This window comes from Pantherophis guttatus, chromosome 16 (genome assembly GCF_059756535.1).
Source record: "Pantherophis guttatus breed Tessera chromosome 16, ASM5975653v1, whole genome shotgun sequence".
Taxonomy (NCBI): Eukaryota; Metazoa; Chordata; class Lepidosauria; order Squamata; family Colubridae; genus Pantherophis; species Pantherophis guttatus.
Window position 1 is genome coordinate 9,108,378 of NC_142078.1, and position 22,059 is coordinate 9,130,436.

Sequence of the window (22,059 nt, forward strand, 5' to 3'; positions counted from 1 at the left end):
GCCTTAAACCCCTGTACTACCAAGGCTCTCATGACCGTCAAGCCACACCCACAAAATAAGCCACGCCCACAGAACCGGTAGTAAAAAAATTTAGAACCCACCCCTGCTCCAAGGTCCCTTCCAACTCTGTTCCTGTTCTTAAAAACCTCCAGTGATGGAACAACCACAGTTCTTGAAGGCAAGCCATTCCAATGGTTAACCGTTCTCACTGGCAGCAAATGTTGTCCTCGGTTCTAGAGTTTCCAATTCCTAAAAAAAAAAAAAAAATGATCTGTGGTCCTTCCTAAAGTTTTAATTTTCTTTCTTGACCTGTGCAGCTTACCCTGCCGGCGGATGACGAAAATCTAAGATGGCAGAGTCCCCCAAATGCAGCAGTTTCGTTGCGGACCAGCCTAGGGGGACCTGAGGCAGATAAAGGACCGTTCGCAGCGTTCGCAGATCCACTGGGACGTCGCCCGGTCCTCGTCTACCAATTTGAGAAGATGCAAAATGCTTCCATCCTTCTTACTTGGCTATCGCAGACAACTTCATGAAAGCACGTTTATAAACTCCCCACGGAGCGGAGGTGAACGTGTTTGATTATCCTGTGTCTGGGGTACCGGTAGAGCCTACCTTTGCAATGACCAAATCTTGAAATTATATCGAAAGGAAATATAATTTGTGGAATAAAAATGCAGTTGCTTGACTCGGTTTGTATTTTTTTTTTTTTCAACCAGAGATGGTTGAAGGTAAAAGAGGAGGTGTGGGGTGTGGAAGGCAAAGCATTGATAAAATACGGTAGTTTTGATGGTTAGCTGTATCAGTCTCTTGCAGTAAACTCATTAAGGAGCCCTGTAGTGACTCTTTCTCTTTCTTTTCATTCTTTCTTTTTCTTTCTTTCTTTCTCTTCTTTCCTTCCACTCTCTCCCTTCTTTCCTTCCTTCCTTCTTTCCTTTTTCTTTCTCTTCCTTCCTTCCACTCTCTCCCTTCTTTCCTTCCTTCCTTCTTTCCTTTTTCTTTCTCTTCCTTCCTCCACTCTCTCCCTTCTTTCCTTATTTTTCTTTCTTTCCTTTCTTTCTTTCTCTTCCTTCATCTCTCTCCTTCCTTCCTTCCTTATTTTTCTTTCATTTCTTTCTCTTCCTTCCTCTCTCTCCTTCCTTCCTTATTTTTCTCTTTCATTTCTTTCTTTCTCTTCCTTCCTCTCTCTCCTTCCTTCCTTATTTTTCTCTCTTTCATTTCTTTCTTTCTCTTCCTTCCTCTCTCTCCTTCCTTATTTTTCTCTTTCATTTCTCTTTCTTTCTCTTCCTTCCTTCCTCTTTCTTTTTCTCTTTCTATCTCTTCCTTCCTCTCTTCCTTCTTTCCTTCCTCTCTCTCCATTCTTCCTTCCTTCCTTGTCCTTGACTTACGGCTACAAGTGAGCCGAACATTTCCATGGCTAAGCAAGACAGCTGTTAAGTGAGCTTTGTCCCATTTTATGACCTTTGTTGCCACCGTTGTTAAGCCAATCGCTCCAGTTGTTAAGTGAATTGGGTAGTCATTAAATGAATCCAGCTTCCCTCATTGACTTTGCTTGTCGAAAGCCAACTCGGAAGTAATACAAAGCATTGCAAGTGTCATAAATACGAGCCAACTCCAAGCATCTGGATTTTGATCTCATGAGCATGGAGATGCTGCAACAGTCATAAGGATGAAAAAATGGCCATAAATTCTTTTTTTTCAGTTGTCATTTCAAACGGCCATTAAATGAACGGTTGTAAGCAAAGGACTCCCTCTGTCATACATTTTTACCCCTCCCACCCTGGCTCTGCCATTCCTTCTATCACAAGTAGTTAAAAGGGGGAGCAAAAACTGAGAAATTGCCTTATATAGAAAGGAGTACATCCCCAGAGCTTGCATGATATCATCATGGTGGGGCACAGTGAGAAAGGATGATTTTGCACATTGAGGGGAGACAAGTGGGAATACAGTCAAGGAAGACTCTCTTTCCTAGAAGCTGATTCACTGACCATGAATCACTCCGTGCGTCCTTTAAGGCAGGGGTGTTGAGCTCCGAAGTTCCAGCTCTGGAAGGGACACCGAAGCAGCTCTGAAGTTCAGTTCATAAATTTGAGTTTCCAGAATCCAGCTAGAAAACATGTTTCTTAATTCCTGGGGGATTTCTTTCTTTCTTTCTTTCTTTCTTTCTTTCTTTCTTTCTTTCTTTCTTTCTTTCTTTCTTCCTTCCTTCCTTTCCCTTCCTTCCTTTCTTTTCCTTTCTTTCTTTTCTACTTTATCCTTTTCTTTCTTTCCTTCTCTCCCTATTTATTTCCCTTCCTCCTTCCTCCTTTCTCTTTCTATTCTTTCCCTTCATTCCTTTCTTTTCCTTCCTTCTTTCTTTTTCTATTCTTTTTCTTTCTATTCTTTCTTTCTATTCTTTTTTCCCCTTCATTCCTACTTTCTTTTCCTTCTTTCTTTTTCCTTTTCCTTTTCTTTCCTTCCTTCCTTCTCTCCCTATTTATTTATTTCCTTCCTCCTTTCCCTTTCTATTCTTTCTTTTTTCTCTTTCTTTCTTTCCCATCATTCCTCCTTTCTTTTCCCTCCTTCCTTCTTTCTTTCTCTATTCTTTCTTTTTTCTTTTTCTTTCTTTCCCATCATTCCTTTCTTTTTTCTTTCCTTCCTTCTCTCCCTATTTATTTCCTTCCTCCTTTCCCTTTCTATTCTTTCTTTTTTCTTTCTTTCTTTCCCATCATTCCTCCTTTCTTTTCCTTCCTTCCATCTTTCTTTCTCTATTCTTTCTTTCTTTTTTCTCTTTCTTTCTTTCCCATCATTCCTTTTTCTTTTCTTTTCTTTCCTTTCTTTCTTCTTCTTTCCATCCTTCCTTCCTTCCTTCCTTTTCTTTCCAGCATTGATACGGCTGCCAACTCCTTGTCACGGCTCTGGGCAACCAACAATGCATGAAAATCCAATCCAGAGACCAGCGAAACAATATATCACGTGACAAAAAACCTTTCTTTATCACTCAGAGGCAGATCCTGATCCAAATATAATGTAGTCTCTCTCCTCAGAACAAGGCGCAGACATTTCCAAAAAAAAAACATATTTTTAGGCATGGTTCCTTTGTATGAAGAACAATGCAAACCGTTCTTCGTTCCCTCCGACTTCTGGTTCTTCAGTCTTTGATGATGATTGAGAGCCTTGGTTGCTAACAGAATGTCCACCTTTGTCGGAATCCAGATAATTCTTTCCCCAGCAGTCTCGTCTTTACAAACTGGCAGAGACAAGGCTTCTGGCCAATAGTTTCGTGCTGCCCCGCATGGACTTCTGGAAGCTGACCACTGACTAACAGCCTGACGTAGTAGCTGCTGAAAATCGTCAAGAGCTGCTGGGCCATTGTCTGAAACGAGACAAGAAGTCACCATTAATGGAGGAAGTCTATTCTGGTCCATCAGAAAACCCTGGAGGCCGAACGTGAGTTTCTCATGAGAAAAATTTCACCCTCAACCCAACAACCCACAAGAAAAAGAAAGGTCCATTCTTCTAAGCTAAAGGTAAAGGGTCTCCTCGCACATAGGTGCTAGTCGTTCCCGACTCTAGGGGGCAGTGCTCATCTCCGTTTCAAAGCTGAAGCGCCAGCGCTGTCCTAAGACGTCTCCGTGGTCATGTGGCCGGCATGACTCAATGCTGAAGGCACACGGAACGCTGTTGCCTTCCCACCAAAGGTGGTGCCTATTTTTCTACTTGCATTTTTTTTTTTACGAGCTTTCTAACTGCTAAGGTTGGCAGAAGCTGGGACAAGTCACGGGAGCTCACCCCGTTATGCGGCACTAGGGATTCAAACCGCTGAACTGCCGACCTTTCGATCGACAAGCTCAGCGTCTTAGCCACTGAGCCACCACGTCCCCCTCCATTCTTGTACACGACCCCAAATACAACTTTATTTTTATTTTTAAATAAGCGGTACATCGTTATTCAATCAGTGTGTCATCTGAGTGCAAAATTTCATGTCATCATATTCAACATTTACCACCATTTTCTTGATATATATCCATCTTTGCTTTGACATTTTCATATGGTTTATTACAACATATTCTTTCTAAATTTCTTATATTGTATTCTGCTTCTTGTCCATATTCAATCTCTATCCATTGATAAAATTGTATTGTATTGTATTGTATTGTATTGTATTGTATTGTATTGTATTGTATTGTATTGTATTGTATTGTATTGTAATATTCCAATTCTTCCTTTCCTTTAATTGCCATGTCAACCTATTCATTTCTGCACATTCTAATATTTTCTTAATTACCTCAGCCTTTGTAGGGATTTTTTCTGCTTTCCAATTTTGTGCAAACACAATTATTACATGAATAATCAAATATACATTTTCTTTACTAATTTTCTCAGGTAAGATACCCAACAGGAACAGCTTCAGCTGTTCAATGTTAAATCAATATGTTCCTGTGTCATTTTCTCTAACCATGTTCGAATTCTTGCCCAATAATTTCTCTCTTCTGGACATGTCCATCACATATGATAGTACAATCCCGGTGTCTGGTGGCACTTCCAACATTTAGTTGATTTATCTTTAAACATTTTTGACAATTTTTCTGGTGACATGTGCCATCTGTAAAACATTTTGTACAAATTCTCTTTGTATGCTGTAGCCATTGTTAATTTATAGTTTCTATTGTATATCCAAAATTTTTCGCCCACGCTATCATTGTTTCTTTTTTACTTGTTCGTCTTCTAATTTAATACCAAGTAGACAGCTACACAATTTTTTAATCATTAATCTCATCTGTTCCTGTGAGTATCTCATCCAATTCTGACATTTCCAAGTAAAAACCATATAACTTAGCATCTTTTTCATATCTCGTTTGGATATGCAGTTGTGAATAGCAAACCATATCAATCCCTTGTTTTTCTAATTCTTGTTTCGTTTTCAATTCCCCCTTTTCTGATAAAACATCTTTATATCTAATAATATTTCCCATATTGATAACATTTGGATGTATTAACGCTTCCATTGTTGAAATCCATATTGGTATTTTTAAGTAGTGTTTTTCTCTAACTCTCTCCCATATTAACAATAAAGCATTTCTTATATAATGTCTTTGAAAATAACTATGTATCTTATTTTTCCCATACCAAAAAAGGCATGTGAACCCAATTGTAAATCATGTCCCTCCAAAGTCAATAGCCTTATGTTAATAAAATCCATTCTTTCATCCATGATAATGTTGCTGCCTGATAATATAATTCCCAGTTTGGTAATCCAAACCCTCCTCTGGTTCTTGCATCTTGTAACATTTTTATGTAAATGCTCGCTTTTTTCCCTTGCCATATAAATTTCATTATCATTTTATTAAGATTTTCAAAGTATTTCCCCCCCCCCCAATTTTATCGGTATTGTTTGAAATAAAAACAACAATCTAGGTAATATATTCATCTTAATTGTCGCAATTCTTCCCATTAATGATAATTGTAAGTTTTCCCATCTCTCCAAGTCCGTCTCAATTTGTCTTTTCAATTTGTAATAATTATCTTCCTTTATCGTTACACATCTTGCTGTTAGTTGAATTCCTAGGTACCTTACCTTCTTGGTAATCTGAATATCTAATTTCTCAATTAAATCCCTTTTCTATTTCTCTGTAATATTTTTCACCAGTATTTTTGTTTTATCTTTATTGATTTTCAACCCTGCCACCTCTCCATATTCTTTTATTAATTCTATTAATTTTGGTCCTACTTCTTGAGGTTCCTCTAAAATAAACACTAAATCATCTGCAAATGCTTGCAATTTATATTCTTCTTTTTTTAATTTTCATCCCTTTTATCTCTTCATTTTGTCTTATATTTCTATTTAATACCTCTAATGTCAACACAAATAACAATGGGGATAAAGGACATCCTTGTCTTGTTCCTTTCATGATATTAACCTTCTCAGTCATATCTCCATTTATCATCACCTTTGCCGATTGTTTACTATAAATTGCTTTGATCATGTTTATAAATCTCCCCCCAAAGTCCATAGTCTGTAATTGGTTTATCATTAATTGCCAATTCACGGTGTCAAACGCCTTCTGTGCATCGAGAAATATCAATGCCATTTGTTTTTCTGGATGTGCTTCGTAATATTCCAAAGTATTTAAAATTATCCTCCTATTGTCTCTGATCTGCCTCTTAGGTAAAAAAAACCCCAAATCCAATTTAAAGTCAACGATTTTTATTCCAATGTCCTTTCGGTCCCAGCTAATTTCTTGCCTGCCTGGCATTTTATCCAGGATTGTTGGGTTTTCTTCATATTATTATTTTTAATCACATTGGTTTATTTAGTTTATTAGGTTTTGTAGTTCATACTGGACATACTATGTTTTCCCAAAAATAAGACCCTGTCTTATATCTTTTTGAACCCCGAAATAAGTGCTTGGCCTTATTTTTGGGGAGGTCTTATTATTTTGGGGCACATGGAGCAAGATGGGGCTCCTCTTGCCGTCTCCCTAACCTTAACCAGAGGAAATGGTGGAAACCGGCTGTGCATGTGTTTAAATATTTTCGGGGAGGGCTTATTTTCAGAGGGGGTATTCTAGCGCATGCACTCAAAAGCCCGATTGGGCTTATTATCAGGAGATGACTTATTTTCAGGGAAACAGGGTAGGTTTTATTACTGTTCTCATCAGATAGATAGACAGATAGACAGACAGACAGATAGATAGACAGACAGACAGACACCGTGTTTCCCCAAAAATGAGACCCTGTCTTATATTTTTTTGAACCCTGAAATTGCCATGCGCTCAAAAGCCCGATTCGGCTTATTATCAGTGGATGTCTTATTTTGGGGGAAACAGGGTAGATACCAGTAGATGGATGGATGGATAGCTGGATGATAGATAGATAGATAGCTGGATGATAGAGAGATAGATAGGTAGATAGTTAGATAGATAGATAGATAGATAGATAGATAGATAGATAGATGAGAGAGAGAGAGAGAGAGAAAGAGGGAGGGAGGGAGAGGGAGAGAGATACAGTGTTTCCCCAAAATAAGACCCTGTCTTATATTTGTTTGAACCCTGAAATAAGTACTTGGCCTTACTGCCATGCGCTCAAAAGCCTGATTGGGCTTATTATCAGCAGATGTCTTATTTTGGGGGAAACAGGGTAGATACCGGTAGATAGATGGATGGATGGATGGATAGCTGGATGATAGATAGATAGATAGATAGATAGATAGATAGATAGATAGATAGATAGATATAGATAGATAGAAAGATATAGATAGATGATAGATAGATAGATAGATAGATAGATAGATAGATAGATAGATAGATAGATAGATACCGTATTTTCCAGCGTATAAGACGACTTTTTAACCCAGGAAAATCATCTCAAAAGTTGGGGGTCGTCTTATACGCCCAGTCGTCTTATACGCCGGAAAATACGGTAGATACTATAAAAAAGATGTTGAGACTCTAGAAAAAATGCAGAGAAGAGCAACCAGGATGATTAGGGGACTGGAGAGTAAAACACATGAAGAACAGTTACAGGAACTAGGCATGGGTAGTCTAGTGAAGAGAAGGACCAGGGGAGATACAATAGCAGTCTTCCAATATTTGAGGGGCTGCCACAGAGAGGAAGCTATTTTCCAAGGCACCCAAAAGCCAGACAAGGAACAATGGATGGAAACTGATCAAGGAGAGATTCAACCTGGAAATAAGGAGACATTTTCTGACAGTGAGAGCAATCAACTGATGGAACAGAAGTTGCCTTCAGAAGTTGTGGGAGCTTCACGCATGGAAGCTTTCAAGAAGATACTGGACTGCCATCTGTCAGAAATGGTGTAGGGTCTCCTGCTTGGGTGGGGAGGTTGGACCGGAAGACCTACAAGGTCCCTCCCAACTCTGTTAAATCTGTTAAATCTGTTAAAAGGCTCCGCGTTGTGTATCAGTCAGGCTCCTCGGGGATCGAGGGCGGATTTGAAGTAATATAAAAGAAAAGGCATGTTCAGAACGAGGGATTGACTTGAAGGGGATTCCAGCTGAGTCACGCAGCTGATATCCTTTGCAGCTCAGGCGTTTTCAAAACAATTGCTATTGCAAAACTCTTGAGCAATATAGCACATGCTTTCCGTGAAAAGCTTCTCTTTCCACCACAAATCTCAAAGCACTACAGCCTGAGCACTGCAGGTTGTTATATCACGGAAATAGAGGAAAATATTTCTTCCAGGCATGCCGTAGCAATACATATAGTAGAGGGGTGGGTTCTACTTCCAGCTCTATTCTGATTCCGATTCCGATCCTTGCTGGACTTCCAAGCAAAGGAGGAAGGGAAGAGAAAGCAAGGGAAAGGAATCCTTACCTCCAGTGTTCTGTCCGGGATGAGACGGAGGAATTCTCGGCGCGCCATGAAATTCCTGCCGCCCTTCTTCTTTGTCTCTGGCAACAGTGAAGATTCTTCCAAAGAATCATTCAGTTGGTTTTCCCAAGTTGGCAGGATAGCTGTCTCGACGACAATGCCGACGTCTTCCAGATGGCGCTTCAGAGCCGACTGGCAACAAAAGGCCATGGTTTATTTTAAAGAAAAGCGATAGGAGAAGGCAGCAAATCCAAAGCAAGGGATCAGATCTTGAAAAATCTCTTTTCAGATGGGTGTCTGTACGTTTGAATCAGTCTTGAATCCTGGCAACTGCCTGGACTAATTCCTGGCGTTTTCTTGGCGAATTTTGGTGTTACGCTGTGATCAGGGCTGGGCTGCTGGAGGTTCGCAAGGGTTCGGGAGAACCTCTAGCTAAGATTCTGTGCAGTTCGGAGAACCCCCAAATCCCACTCCTGGCTGGCCCCGCCCACTCCACCCCGCCACTCCCAGGAGTGCCCATGCGGTCCGTTTTGGATGCAGGGAAGTGCAGGGCGCACACGGAGGCTCAGGGAGGGCGAAAAATGGGCCTACCGGAAGTTCAGAAAGGCCCGTTTCTAGCCTCCAGAGGGCCTCTGGAGCCTGGGGAGGCCGTTTTCGCCCTTCTGGAGGCTCAAGGAAAGCCTCCAAAGCCTGGGGATGGCAAAAACGCCCCCCCCTCGCCGTGGTGCAGGAGGCCGACTAGGCCACACCCACCATGGCCACACCCACCCAGCAACTGGACAAAGAACCCCTTGCTAAAAATTTTGAAGCCCACCCCTGGCTATGACCAAAAGGGACTGGCCCAAGGTCACCCACCTGGCTTTGTGACTAGGATGGGACTAGAACTCACATTTTCTAGCCTGGCGCCTTTAATCACTACACTAAGCTTAGTCTACCGTAGTCAACCTCAAAGGTGTGGGAAAAAAATGTAGAGACTTTAGGAACAGAGGCGGTGTGGAGTTTAGTAATGGGACTGACTGAAAGGAGTGGTGCGGTGGCCTTGAGGTGGAGATCTCGCCTCGCAATCAAGAGGCTGTGAGTTCGATCCTGGGTAGAGGCAGATATTTCTCTCTCTGGACACAATGAGAATATATCATTTTAAAATTGATTTTAGGGATTTTATGTGTAACTTTTAACCTGGAGTTTTTGTTTTATTTTTCTGTTTTATTGTTGTGAGCCGCCCTGAGTCCTCTCGGAGAAAGGGTGGCATATAAATCTAAACAAACAAACAAACAAATGCTGAACAAAACTCTGCACTGGCGACAGGAAGGGTATCCGGCCAGTAAAACACTCTGCTAGCTCCATTCAGTTGCCCAGACTCCACCTAGCATGGGATTATTGTAGGGCCATTAAAATATGATGATGAATGGGATTGACTGACACGTGAGAGGAGGACATCAAATGTCATTTTCATTTTTTTGAACTTTCTAGAAGTTTCAGGGTATAGGAAGGAGAGTTAGCATTTTCATCTGTTGTGCTAAGACATCCAAATGTTATTTATTTCTCTCACAACCCAATTAGCTGGACAGGAATGCATTTCGGGTGTCCTCTTTTCTCGACCCTGCACCTAAGAGGCTTAAAGGGAAGGAGTAGCCCAACAACTTACCTCCTGGTTTCTCTCCAGTGTGGCCAGAGAGTCCGTCAAAGACTGAAGGCAGGGTCCAACATCGAAACGAACAAACCACAACTGAAGGAGAGAAGAAGGGAGAGAGATAAACAAGAAAGCACCTGGGAAAATCAGCTGTCTCTTCAGTGGTCGGCAATTACTTGCAGATAAGTAACAGATTTCACAGATGTGATGCTATATCATTTGTGTAAAGAAATGACTCACGTCCAGAACTTCGCGTCCGCCTACAACCCTCCAAAGAACTGATATCTTATCTTTAGAATCCGGAATTCTTGTTGCAAAATTATCATGTTTCATGGGATAGATGTAGACAGATGACTTGCATCCAGTTTTTTTGTTTTTTTTAAAATTTGATTTATATGCCGCCCTTCTCCGGAGACTCAGGGCGGCTTACAATGCGTTAAGCAATAGCCTTCATTCTTTTGTATATTTTTATACAAAGTCAGCTTATTGCCCCCACAAACTGGGTCCTCATTTCACCTACCTTAGAAGGGATGGAAGGCTGAGTCAACCTTGAGCCTTGGAGAGATTCGAACCCGCAGTAATTGCAGGCAGCTGTGTTAATAACAGGGTGCACTAAACCACTGTACTATCAAGGCTCCTATCAAGGCTACTATCAAGTTGTTGTGGATGCGCCAACACAGGAAGTTTTTAAGAAGAGACTGGACAGCCATTTGTCGGAAATGGTATAGGATCTCCTGCTTGAACAGGGGGTTGGACTAGAAGACCTCTAAGGACCCTTTCAACTTCTGTTATTCTAACAATCCCAGTTCAATTAATCAGGGGAACGACTGGCCTTCAGAAGTTGTGGGTGCTCCATCACTGGAGGTTTTTAAGAAGAGACTGGACAGCCGTTTGTCTGGAATGGCATAAGGTTTCCTGCTTGAGCAGGGGGTTGGACTAGAACCATAAGAAAATTTTGGTGGTCCACAGAAAAAATTATTTCCATTTTTTATACGGCACTAAATCAGGGGTCCTCAAACTACGGCCCCTGGGACAGATACGTGCAATGAATGTTTGTGTTGCTGCAGAGAGTCTCCCCCTTCGGGGTCTTTTTGTGTGGGTCGGAGGGGGGCAGAAATTCCAACTTGGAGTCTGCTTCAGCCTCCTGGTGTGGGGCTTTGGGCAAAGGCTGGAGGGAAGCACCTCTGGTGGGGAAGAGCCGGAGGGCCTCGTTCCAGTGGGACTGCCTCATGGCCTGGAACTGGCTGACCACCTCAGCCAGCTGAGTCTCCAGGTGCCGGTACCTGGCCTTGCACTCCCTCACATCTTCCCTCTGCTTGGAAAGCCTATGCTCCTAGTCCTCAGTGAGGTGCTTCTGCTAAGCCTCCTTCTTGGTCAGATCCAATTTGAGCTGAGCTGTTTTGCCAACTCTTTCTCATGGTGGCTGCTTAGCTCCAACAACTGCTTCCTGTTGGGACCCTAAGGAGCCCGGGCGGGAAGGCGAGGAGAGGTGGGAAGAGGGGTGAGTAGAGGCTGGCGAGGCACCCATTGACGGGAGTAACATTGAGTTGGCCATGTCCACCCAGTCACATGACCATCTAGCCACGCCCACCCAGCCGGTCATGAGGCAGATCGTATTAGTGGTCCGCGGGATTTAAAATTATGAATTTAGTGGTTCCTGAGGGGTACATACATGGGTGACCTCGCCGTGCTCTCCCCATTTTTGGCACACAATGGCGAAAAGGTTAGCCATCACTGGTATAGGATCTCCTGCTTGAGCAGGGGGTTGGACTAGAAGACCTCTAAGGACCCTTTCAACTTCTGTTATTCTAACAATCCCAGTTCAATTAATCAGTGGAACGACTTGCCTTCAGAAGTTCTGGAGGTTTTCAAGAAGAGATTGGACAACCATTGATCTGATCTACTCTTCTGTTAGGAAATTCCCCTTTCAGAAAAACATACCTGTGGGACAGCACAGTTTTTGTCCGGAATATTTGTCATCCCTACCATGAATCCAAGTTTCATGAAGGCTTCGTTGGCAGCCATTAGCCTCATATCTGTATTCACATTCATCTGGTTAAAGAGAAAGAAAAAGAAGACGACGAGAAGAATTGAGCTGTGGCTACAAAACCAGGATTTTAAGAGAAGGAAAGCACTTGAAAGGACATCCGTCTTTTTTTTTTTTTTTTTAATTTGATTTATATGCCGCCCTTCTCCGGAGACTCAGGGCGGCTTACAATGCGCTAAGCAATAGCCTTCATCCTTTTGTATATTTATACAAAGTCAGCTTATTGCCCCCACAATCTGGGTCCTCAATTTACCTACCGTAGAAAGGATGGAAGGCTGAGTCAACCTTGAGCCTTGGCGAGATTCGAACCCTGCAGTAATTGCAGGCAGCTGGTCTTAATAAGCTTAATAACAGGGTGCCTTAAACCCCTGTACTACCAAGGCTCTTGGTAGTCTTGAGGGATGAACGTGACTGCAACCCACTGACCGGATGGCCAGTCCGTTTCTACTTCAAAACAATCCATTTATTTCTAACTTGTGACTTTGGAAAGCGTGTACAGGTAGTCCTCGAGTTACGAACCACAATTGAGCCCGAAGTTTGTGTTGCTCAGAGAGACAGTTGCTCAGTGAATTTTGCCCCACCTTTCTTGCCACCGTTGTTAAGTGAATCACTGCGGTTCGTCAAATTGTCAGCTTCCCCGTTGACTTTGCTCATCAGAAGGTCGCAAGAGGGAATCACATGACCCCGGGGACACCGGAACCGTCACAACGACGAGTCGGTTGCCCAACATCTGACCCGTGGCCACAGGAATTCTGCGATGGTCGCAGGTGTGAAAAATGGTCATGTCACTGTTTTCAGTGTCGTTGGAACGGTCACGAAATGGACTGTCGCAGTGGTGGAATTCAATTTTTTTTACTACCGGTTCTGTGGGCGTGGCTTGGTGGGCGTGGCAGGGGAAGGATACTGCAAAATCTCCATTCCCACCCCATTCCTGGAGGAAGGATATTGCATAATCCCCATTCCCATCCCACTCCAGGGGGAAGGATACTGCAAAATCCCCATTCCCACTCCACTCCTGGAGGGAAGGATATTGCATAATCCCCATTCTCACCCCACTTCAGGGGGAAGGATACTGCAAAATCCCCATTCCCACTCCACTCCTGGAGGGAAGGATATTGCATAATCCCCATTCTCACCCCACTCCAGGGGGAAGGATACTGCAAAATCCCCATTCCCACTCCACTCCTGGAGGGAAGGATATTGCATAATCCCCATTCTCACCCCACTCCAGGGGGAAGGATACTGCAAAATCCCCATTCCCACTCCACTCCAGGGGGAAGGATACTGCAAAATCCCCATTCTCACCCACTCCAGGGGGAAGGATACTGCAAAATCCCCATTCCCACCCCACTCCTGGGGTAAGGATATTGCAAAATCCCCATTCCCACCCCACTCCAGGGCCAGCCAGAGGTGGTATTTGCCCAGTTCTCCGAACTACTCAAAATTTCCGCTACCGGTTCTCCAGAACCTGTCAGAACCTGCTGAATAGCACCCCTGGACTGATGTAAGTTGAGGACAGCTTGTATTTCAGTTTGATCAAATGACTTCACATTTGCCTTTGGCCGTAATCTGCTGTGAAGTCTACACATCTGGATTGGACTCAACCTGACAAGCCACCTCTAGGCCAACCTCTTAGCCAAGACAGAAAATAAATAATGGATCCGGGCGAGGTGACAGAACAATTACTGAGTCAGCTCCACGGGCTTCTGTAAAAGTCGCTCTTTAATTTTTCATTAGGCAGAAGGGAAAATTGTCAAAAGCACAGGGAGCCATCCGACGACCTCAACTTAATTACATTTAATTTGACATCACTTTCGACTTCGCCCAGTGGAATCAAAAGAACATTTGCAGGCAAGAAATTAATGCCTCTAAATTTGGTCTCCTGAAATTTTAGGAAAAAGGAATCTGGGCTGGCGTAAAAGCCAGGAGTTGGAAATCAGATGTATGTTGGGACTTCACCAAATTGGCCTATCCTGATTTAGCATTTTTGGGTAAATGTAAAAACGACCTTTGACTCACGCGGTGGGATTGAACATTTTTTTACTACCGGTTCTGTGGGCGTGGCTTGATGGGCGTGGCATGGTGGGCGTGGCAGGGGAAGGATACTGCAAAATCTCCATTCCTACCCTACTCCAGGGGAAGGATACTGTAAAATCTCCATTCCCTCCCCACTCCAGGGGACGGATACTGTAAAATCTCCATTCCCTCTCCACTCCACCGGAAGGTTACTGCAAAATCCCCATTCCCTCCCCACTCCAGGGGAAGGTTACTGCAAAATCCCCATTCCCTCCCCCACTCCAGGAGAAGGATACTGTAAAATCTCCATTCCCTCCCCACTCCACGGGAAGGATACTGTAAAATCTCCATTCCCTCCCCACTCCACGGGAAGGATACTGTAAAATCTCCATTCCCTCCCCACTCCAGGGGAAGGTTACTGCAAAATCCCAATCAGCTGGGACTTGGGAGGCAGAGAATAGATGGGGACGGGGCCAGCCAGAGGTGGTATTTGCCGGTTCACCGAACCACTCAAAATTTCCACTACCAGTTCTCCAGAACTGGTCAGGACCTGCTGAAACCCCCCTCTGGTTCTTCCAATACATTGTATGCTGATGAAGTTCCCTTATTTGGTAATGAAATATTACCAAGGACCCCACAGTCCAAGACATAGTGATTCTAACCCCAGGGAAATATTTTTTTCCCATGCCTTTCAGAGTTCTCCCGATAGAGCAGGCCAAGAGAGTTGAAATCACAAGACATACAGAAGAAACCCCCAAACATGATTCATGCATGACTACTACAACAGCAGGATCAATGCGGTGTCGTAGAATGTACTGATATCAACTTCCGAGATTAAAGCAAGCATTGTCTTTGTGGAATGCTTAAGACAATGTCTTAAGCATTCCACATGTGGGATTCCTGCCAAACCTCTTTGTCACTTGATAGATCTTGATTCTTTCCATCTGTTGCTCACCAATAGCAAGGAGCCACCCAGAACAGCATGGTCAAAGAAGGAAAAAAAAATATACGCACAAGAAATATCCATTCCTCAAGTGGATGAGTGGTGCGCCTAGAGGTGGAGGTCTCGCCTCACAATCAGGAGGCTGTGAGTTCAATCCTAGGTAGCGGCAGTTATTTCTCTCTCTGGGCACAATGAGAATATATCTGCTGAATGAAACTCCGCACTGGCAACAGGAAGGGCATCCGGCCAGTAAACACTCAGCTCCATTCAGTTGCCCTGATGTTGTGGCTCCGTTGCCTGAGCCTGGCCTATCGACAGATGCAGACTCTAAGAGTGAGGGGGAGGAGTTGGCAAGGCCTCCCTCTCCAGGACCCTCCTCTCTGGCAATGCCTCCGGAGGACACCGAAGGCCAAACGATAGGCTCAGAGCCAAGCACGTCCCCGCAGCCACAGGTAGACAGTGACGAAGGAGATAAGTGCTGGCTGGACCCTCGGCAGAGGCGCAGGGAGAAGCGTGCACAGCAGAGGGGAAGGCGTGCCAGAGATTAGCTGAGTCACTGGACCACACCCCACAGGGTATAAATATGGGTGTGGTGGCCGGTTCAGTTTGTGACGAGCAAAAACTGGAAATACTCCATGATCTCTGCGTTACTGGACTTTGCCTGCTTTATCGGACTGCATTTGGACTAATCCTTGTATTATTGACACTCTGCCTGTTTTATCGGAATGCTGGCAGTCTAATCTTTGTTTTGTGTGAGTAAAGTCTGAATTGGCAGCTAGCCACTGGGTTGCTGCCAGCTTTATCATCAAAGAGTTTTGTCGTGTGGCTTATTAACTCCGGGCCGTCTGTGGGGGTGTGTGCGTGGTACGGGGACAGAACACCTGACTCCAGACCGATGCAAGGGATTATGGGGTCATTAAACGACCAAAAAAAAAAAAATGGAAATGGCAACTGGATACAATCTAGTTCCATCTTACCTTTCTTTGATAGTGATGAATTATGACTAGGATGGCCACAGCAGTCAGCAAGGCAACAACAGTGACCAAAACACTGACTTTCCAAGACTGTCCAACCGAAAAAATTTGCAGGACGGAATAAAGGTTGATCCAAAGAGTCACGTAGACAATCTGAAAATGAAAGAGATGAAGTCAGCAGCTCTTTTCTCAGAAATAATAATAACAGGGGGAAATAAAAATGCCAAATCTGGTCTCAATATTTGGCTGACTGTGCAACCAAAGATAATAATAGTTATGTACTTATTTGCTTCTTAATTTATTAAGTGTAGGTACCATCCATCTCAGAGATGGCGCCAACATGGCTAGTTCAGGCATTAAGAGCAATTAAGAGCAATATTTATTCTTGAAAAGATTAAAAGAGTCACCATTGGCGAGGTGAATGACATACGAGTTTGAGATAGAAAGATAGATAGACTGACTAAGATATAGTTAGAGATAAATACTATAGATGATAAAAAGAGATGAGAGAGAGTGAGTGAGAGATGAGATGATAAGAGATACTAGAGAGAGAAAAGATAGAAAGATAGATAGATAGATAGATAGATAGATAGACAGATAGATAATAGATAGATAGACTAAGATATAGTTAGAGATAAATACTATAGATAGATCATAGAAAGAGATGAGAGAGAGTGAGAGTGAGAGAGATGAGATGATAAATAGAGATACTAGAGAGAGAAAAAGATAATAGAGATAGATAGATAGATAGATAGATAGATAGATAGATAGATAGACAGATTTAGCCTACATTAAACCACAATAAAGAGTGAGACATGATAAGATGATAGATAGATAGATAGATAGATAGATAGATAGATAGGCAGGCAGGCAGGCAGGCAGGCAGGCAGGCAGGCAGATAGGCAGATAGATAGGCAGATATAGATAGGCAGATAGATAGATGGATAGAAGGATAGATGATGGATGGATAGATATGGATAGATAGATAGATGACAGACAGATATAGATAGATAGATAGATAGATAGATAGATAGATAGATAGATAGATAGGCAGACAGAGAGAGAGACAGACAGACAAACAGAGATTTAGTCCACATTAGCCCAAAATCTTGATCATGAGGATACAGCAATGGTCATAAGTATAAAAACCGGTCATAAGTCGCTTTTTTCAGTGATGTTGTAACTTCGAACAGTCACCAAATCAACTGTTGTACGTCCAGGACTACCTGTGTAGCCCTTTGTCACCAACAGAGCACTTCATGCCCCAAATGTTTTCCCCATAGTTCTCTATGAGGTTCTTACTGCAGCAATGGCCATCCTTATTCCTCTGGAGTTGTACGATAGGTACGTTCTCATTTCTGGCTCCAGCACAGCTCGTTGTATCAAAGTTTCCCACTGGTCTTCTGTCACCTGTTTGGATAATTGCACACCATCAGACTCATGTCTAGAACCGGAGGAGGAGATTTGGATTAAACATCATGGGAAATGTACTTGGGATAAGAGCTGTTGAATAAAAGAATGGAATGGGATGGAATGGAATGGAATATGGAATAGAGAAGAGGAGAAGAGAAGAGAGGAGAATGCAGAATAGAAGAATAAATAGAATAGAAATAGAATGGAATGGAATATAGAAGAGGAGAAGAGGAGAAGAGGAGAGGAGAGGAGAGGAGAGGAGAGGAGAGGAGAAGAGAAGAGAAGAGAAGAGAAGAGAAGAGAAGAGAAGAGAAGAGAAGAGAAGAGAAGAGAAGAGAAGAGAAGAGAATGGAAGAATAAATAGAATAGGAATAGGAATAGGAATAGGAATAGGAATAGGTATAGAAATAGAAATAGAAATAGAAATAGAAATAGAAATAGAGTAGAGTAGAGTAGAGTAGAGTAGAGTAGAGTAGAGTAGAGTAGAGTAGAGTAGAGTAGAGTAGAGTAGAATAGAATAGAATAGAATAGAATAGAATAGAATAGAATAGAATAGAATAGAATAGAATAGAATATGGAATATGGAATAGAATAGAATAGAATAGAATAGAATAGAATAGAATAGAATAGAATAGAATAGAATGAGTTGGAAGGGACTTTGCAGGCCTTCTAGTCCAACCCCCTGCTTAAGCAGGTAACAGAGAGTCTCAGGTGAGCTTCCCTTTCCTACCTTCCCTGGAGGCATTTAAACATATCCATCAGTGAATCTGTCACTATAGGACAGGGGTGGCCAATTATGGCCCCTTTAAGGACTTGTGGACTTCCCAGAATGGCTGGCCATGGCTCAAGAATTCTGGGAGTTGAAGTCATGAAAGGGCCATTGTTCCCCATGGTCCCCCATGCTGGCTCAGGAATTGTGGGAGTTGAAGCCCACAAGTCATAAAAGGGCCATAGTTCCCCCTTCCAGTGTGATGACTCCCCCGGACACTCCCGCAGCTATCTCTCCAGATGTCAGCTCGGAGGAAGATGAACCAGTTCCAGGCATGTCTCATACCGCACCAAAACCCATGTATGTACATGCATGCAGGACATAAAAAAAATATTGCGTCTAATGGGAATCTGTTAAAAGCTCTGGTTTTGCGTTGCAGGTTTCAACAAGACTGGAAGGCTCACCTCTATTCCCAAAGTTTTCAGTTTCTCTTCCCAAGAATTCATGACGACAGGAGGAAGAGACCCACGGGGTTTGCAAGCTGTCACCACCATAAGAACCTCTCCATTTGAAATGTCTGCAATGCAACCGTTGGGAAAATGAATCGTTCAACGTTGGCAGGTTAAACCACAGTCCATCAATTGCCACAATTCGCTGTAGGCCATCAATCACGGTTTACAAATATCGATGGAGGTCCTCAGTCATTCGGGTCATTCGGTTGTCCGAATGGTGCTTTTTTTTTTTTTTCAAGAGGCAACCGGACTTTCTCTGTTTTGCCTTGAAGACGTTTCGCTTCTCATCCAAGAAGCTTCTTCAGCTCTGACTTCAGTTCTGACTGAATCAGGGGTGAAATTCAGCCGGTTCTATCCGGATCGCGCGATCCGGGAGGGCCGACTGCACGAAGCCCCGCCCCACTCAGGCGAACGTCATGACGTCCCTTTTTTGCGATGATTTTCAGCCTCTGAGCATGTGCAGAAGGCTTTGCGCATGCGAGGACGACGGCATGGGCGAGCGAAGCGAGTGTGTGCACGGCGTGCACACATTTGCAAACCGGTAGGAAACATAAGTGAATTTCACTCCTGGACTGAATCCTTCTATTCTCCACCATTCAGTCAGAACTGAAGAAGCTTCTTGGATGAGAAGTGAAACGTCTTCAAGGAAAAACAAGGCAAGTCCAGTTGCCTCTTGAAAAAAAAAACCCCTTTGGGACATGCTTTGCAAAAGCATGACACTTGGGTTCACACAACACACTCAGGCAAAACTCAAGCACACCCCATCTTCGGCTCAGTGCAATAGGTTAATCAAGATCATTCTGGCTTATCGAGTAAGCCGGGGCTTAGCGCGACAGGCTAAACCCAGCCAACGCAACTATTTTCTGTCTGCCAAACCGAAGCTTAATTTGAAATGTCTTCACAGCACTGGCATTCCAAATTACCCACTTCTGTGTCTTGTGTGATTGTCAATTCCCATTAAGATTCAGATTTCCAGATGCATTTTCAGCACGACAGATTTGGGGAGAGGAGGGGTGGGGGAAAGAGTTAATGGATAAAATTTGGAAGACAGAACATCTAGACATTCAGCTTTGCGTTGTTTATCAAGTGATGCTTTTGGGAAACATTGCTAATGCTGCAGAGGAGAAATCGTGCGTTGTGCACATCCGTGAATCTCCAGGAAATGTTTGGAAGGATATTTTAAGTGCGTTGGGGAAATGACAAGCATATCAAAGATGTATTTGCTAATATATGTTTAAGATGAGCAAGACTGAAGCACACAAAAAAAGAATGATTTTGTTCCAAAGGCATGATATGTTTCATGGATTTTGACAAAAGCTTCCTTTTGAAAGAGATAGATTAAAACTGTCTCATCCTGGAACAATGTGACATAATTACATATCGTTTTTTAATGCCGTTTAGTAATGCCACGAGCTGAACTCGAAATCTTTTCCATGTAAAGGAAATGCTAACCTTTTTTTAGCACCTTGTTCTAAATGAACGAAATTTCTGTTTTTTTGTGGCTGGTTTAACAAAAACTTTGAAAGTAGCCTATTTCAAATTTTAATCATTTGTGGATTTTATCCAGTCCTCGACTTCCGTCCACACAATCGAGCCCAAAATTTACATTGCTAAGTGAGACATTTGTTAAATGAATTCGCCCCGTTTTTACCACATAACAAATGTGGTAAAAATGGGGTGAATTCGAAGTGAACCACTGAAGTTGTTAACTTAGTAACGTGGTTGTTAAGTGAATCTGGCTTCCCCGTTGACTTTGTCAGGTCATAAAAGAGGATCCTGTGACCCCAGGACATTGCAACTGTCATAAATATTGCCAGGCATTTTGATCAAAGGACCATGGGGATACTGCAATGGTCATAAGTGTGGAAAAACGGTCACGAGTCACTTTTTTCAGTGCCGTCGTAACTTCAAATGGTCACTAAATGAACACAATCAGATTTGGGCCATACACTGCATGATATTGACAAGTGGTGGGGTGGCCTAGAGGTGGAGCTCTCGCCTCACAATCAGGAAGCTGTGAGTTCGATCCTAGGTAGAGGCAGATATTTCTCTCTCTCTGGGCACAATGAGTATATATCTGCTGAACAAAACTCCGCATTGGCGACAGGAAAGGCATCTGGCCAATAAAACACTCAGCTCCATTCAGTTGCCCAGACTCCACCCCGCAAGGGATTATGGGGTCATTAAAAGAGGATGATGATTGCATAATATTGACATTGGGCAGTTTGCCGAGATCCCAAAAGCCTGAAAACAACAGATATATCACAGACTCCATCAAATTGCATTTAAGAAAATAACCAGAGAGGATCTAATTACGTTGATACAAATATTTCCATCCTTATCTTAACTCCAGCTCGTACGATAGGATAATGATTTTCATTTAATGCTTTTGTTCATAAAAGCTGTTCTCCGTTCAAACAGAAGATTAAATTAAATGATTTTTAAAAAGCCCAAAACAGGTCAACGTTATTATGGCTACCATCATGTTTTCCACCAATGGTGTCAAATGACTGATTTTTACCGTTTCTACAGAAATCCGGGTGCTCCTTTCCTTTATTCCAACAATAAGTGATGCTAAAGGGTAGTCCTCCTCCTCCTCCTCCTCCTCCTTCTTCATCACTGTCTTTGACTTGGTTTCCACCACAAATCATGTCGAACAGGTGTTCCACTGTGCAATTCACCCAACAAGAACTTCAGCTGTAAATGCCTGGTCTTTCTTCCTTGAAGATCCTTGCTGTTTTCAGGACGAGAGAAACAAAACATTTCATCGGCTCATTTCCTCCAGGTAGGTAGGGTCCAGGAGAACGATAAGACAATTGCAGGTAAAGATCAAAAGGTCAGCAGATGGCCCTCGGAAGTCCAGGCAAGCTTCATCCCTGTTTTCTTCTAGCGTGCTCCAGTGCTTTCTTTGACTCTATTGAGACATTGTATGAAGCAATATCTATGTCTTCACCAAGCACCTGGGCGGGGTTGCACACCTCTGAGCTGCGCAAAACAGGTCCTACGAACCAACCCTGGAGACATTCAAAGCTTTCCCACAGAACTGTGGGGTTGTTTTTTTTTTCTCTCTCTCTTCTGCTTTCAGAAGGTTTTTTTTATTTATTTATATGCCGCCCTTCTCCAGAGACTCAGGGCGGCTTATAATGTGTTAAGCAACAGCCTTCATCCTTTTGTATATTTTTATACAAAGTCAGCTTATTGCCCCCACAATCTGGGTCCTCATTTTACCTACCTTAGAAAGGATGGAAGGCTGAGTCAACCTTGAGCCTGGCGAGATTTGAACTTGCAGTAATTGCAGGCAGCTGATGTTAATAACAGTGCTTTAGTCTGCTGCGCTATCAGGGCTCTAGAAGTTGGGTTCTGGAAGTTCTTCCCAGCTCTGCCAACTTGTATTCACGCGAGCTTTTTTCCAGGTGATCTCAATCTACATGCACAAAGGCTAAATTATCCTTAAAAAAAAATTAAAAAAAGAAGAATCTATAAAGGGCCCTTCCTAGATTGCTAG

At 42.9% G+C, this 22,059-nt stretch overlaps 1 protein-coding gene and 2 long non-coding RNA genes across 3 annotated transcripts in view; 2 read left to right on the forward strand and 1 right to left on the reverse strand.

Moving 5' to 3' along the window:
* Positions 1-685, forward strand: part of LOC117669854 (uncharacterized) — an 8,358-nt gene extending 7,673 nt beyond the window's left edge. The window contains exon 3 of the long non-coding RNA XR_004592523.3: positions 318-685. This is a non-coding gene — a long non-coding RNA (uncharacterized LOC117669854). The remainder of the gene's footprint in view (positions 1-317) is intronic.
* Positions 686-2,310: 1,625 nt separating this feature from the next.
* TMEM268 (transmembrane protein 268) lies at positions 2,311-21,535 on the reverse strand. Its single transcript, XM_034424614.3, has 8 exons — positions 21,076-21,535; positions 18,507-18,619; positions 17,223-17,330; positions 15,924-16,073; positions 11,882-11,992; positions 9,956-10,036; positions 8,314-8,502; positions 2,311-3,352 (listed from the first exon to the last, which is right to left on the reverse strand). Exons 1-8 carry the CDS (start codon positions 21,203-21,205, stop codon positions 3,161-3,163), a joined length of 1,074 nt encoding a protein of 357 aa, XP_034280505.2. The 5' UTR covers positions 21,206-21,535; the 3' UTR covers positions 2,311-3,160.
* LOC117669856 (uncharacterized) lies at positions 18,317-21,002 on the forward strand. The gene is made up of 2 exons (XR_004592524.3): positions 18,317-18,402; positions 18,482-21,002. It is a non-coding gene; the product is annotated as an uncharacterized LOC117669856 (long non-coding RNA).
* Positions 21,536-22,059: the final 524 nt, after the last annotated feature.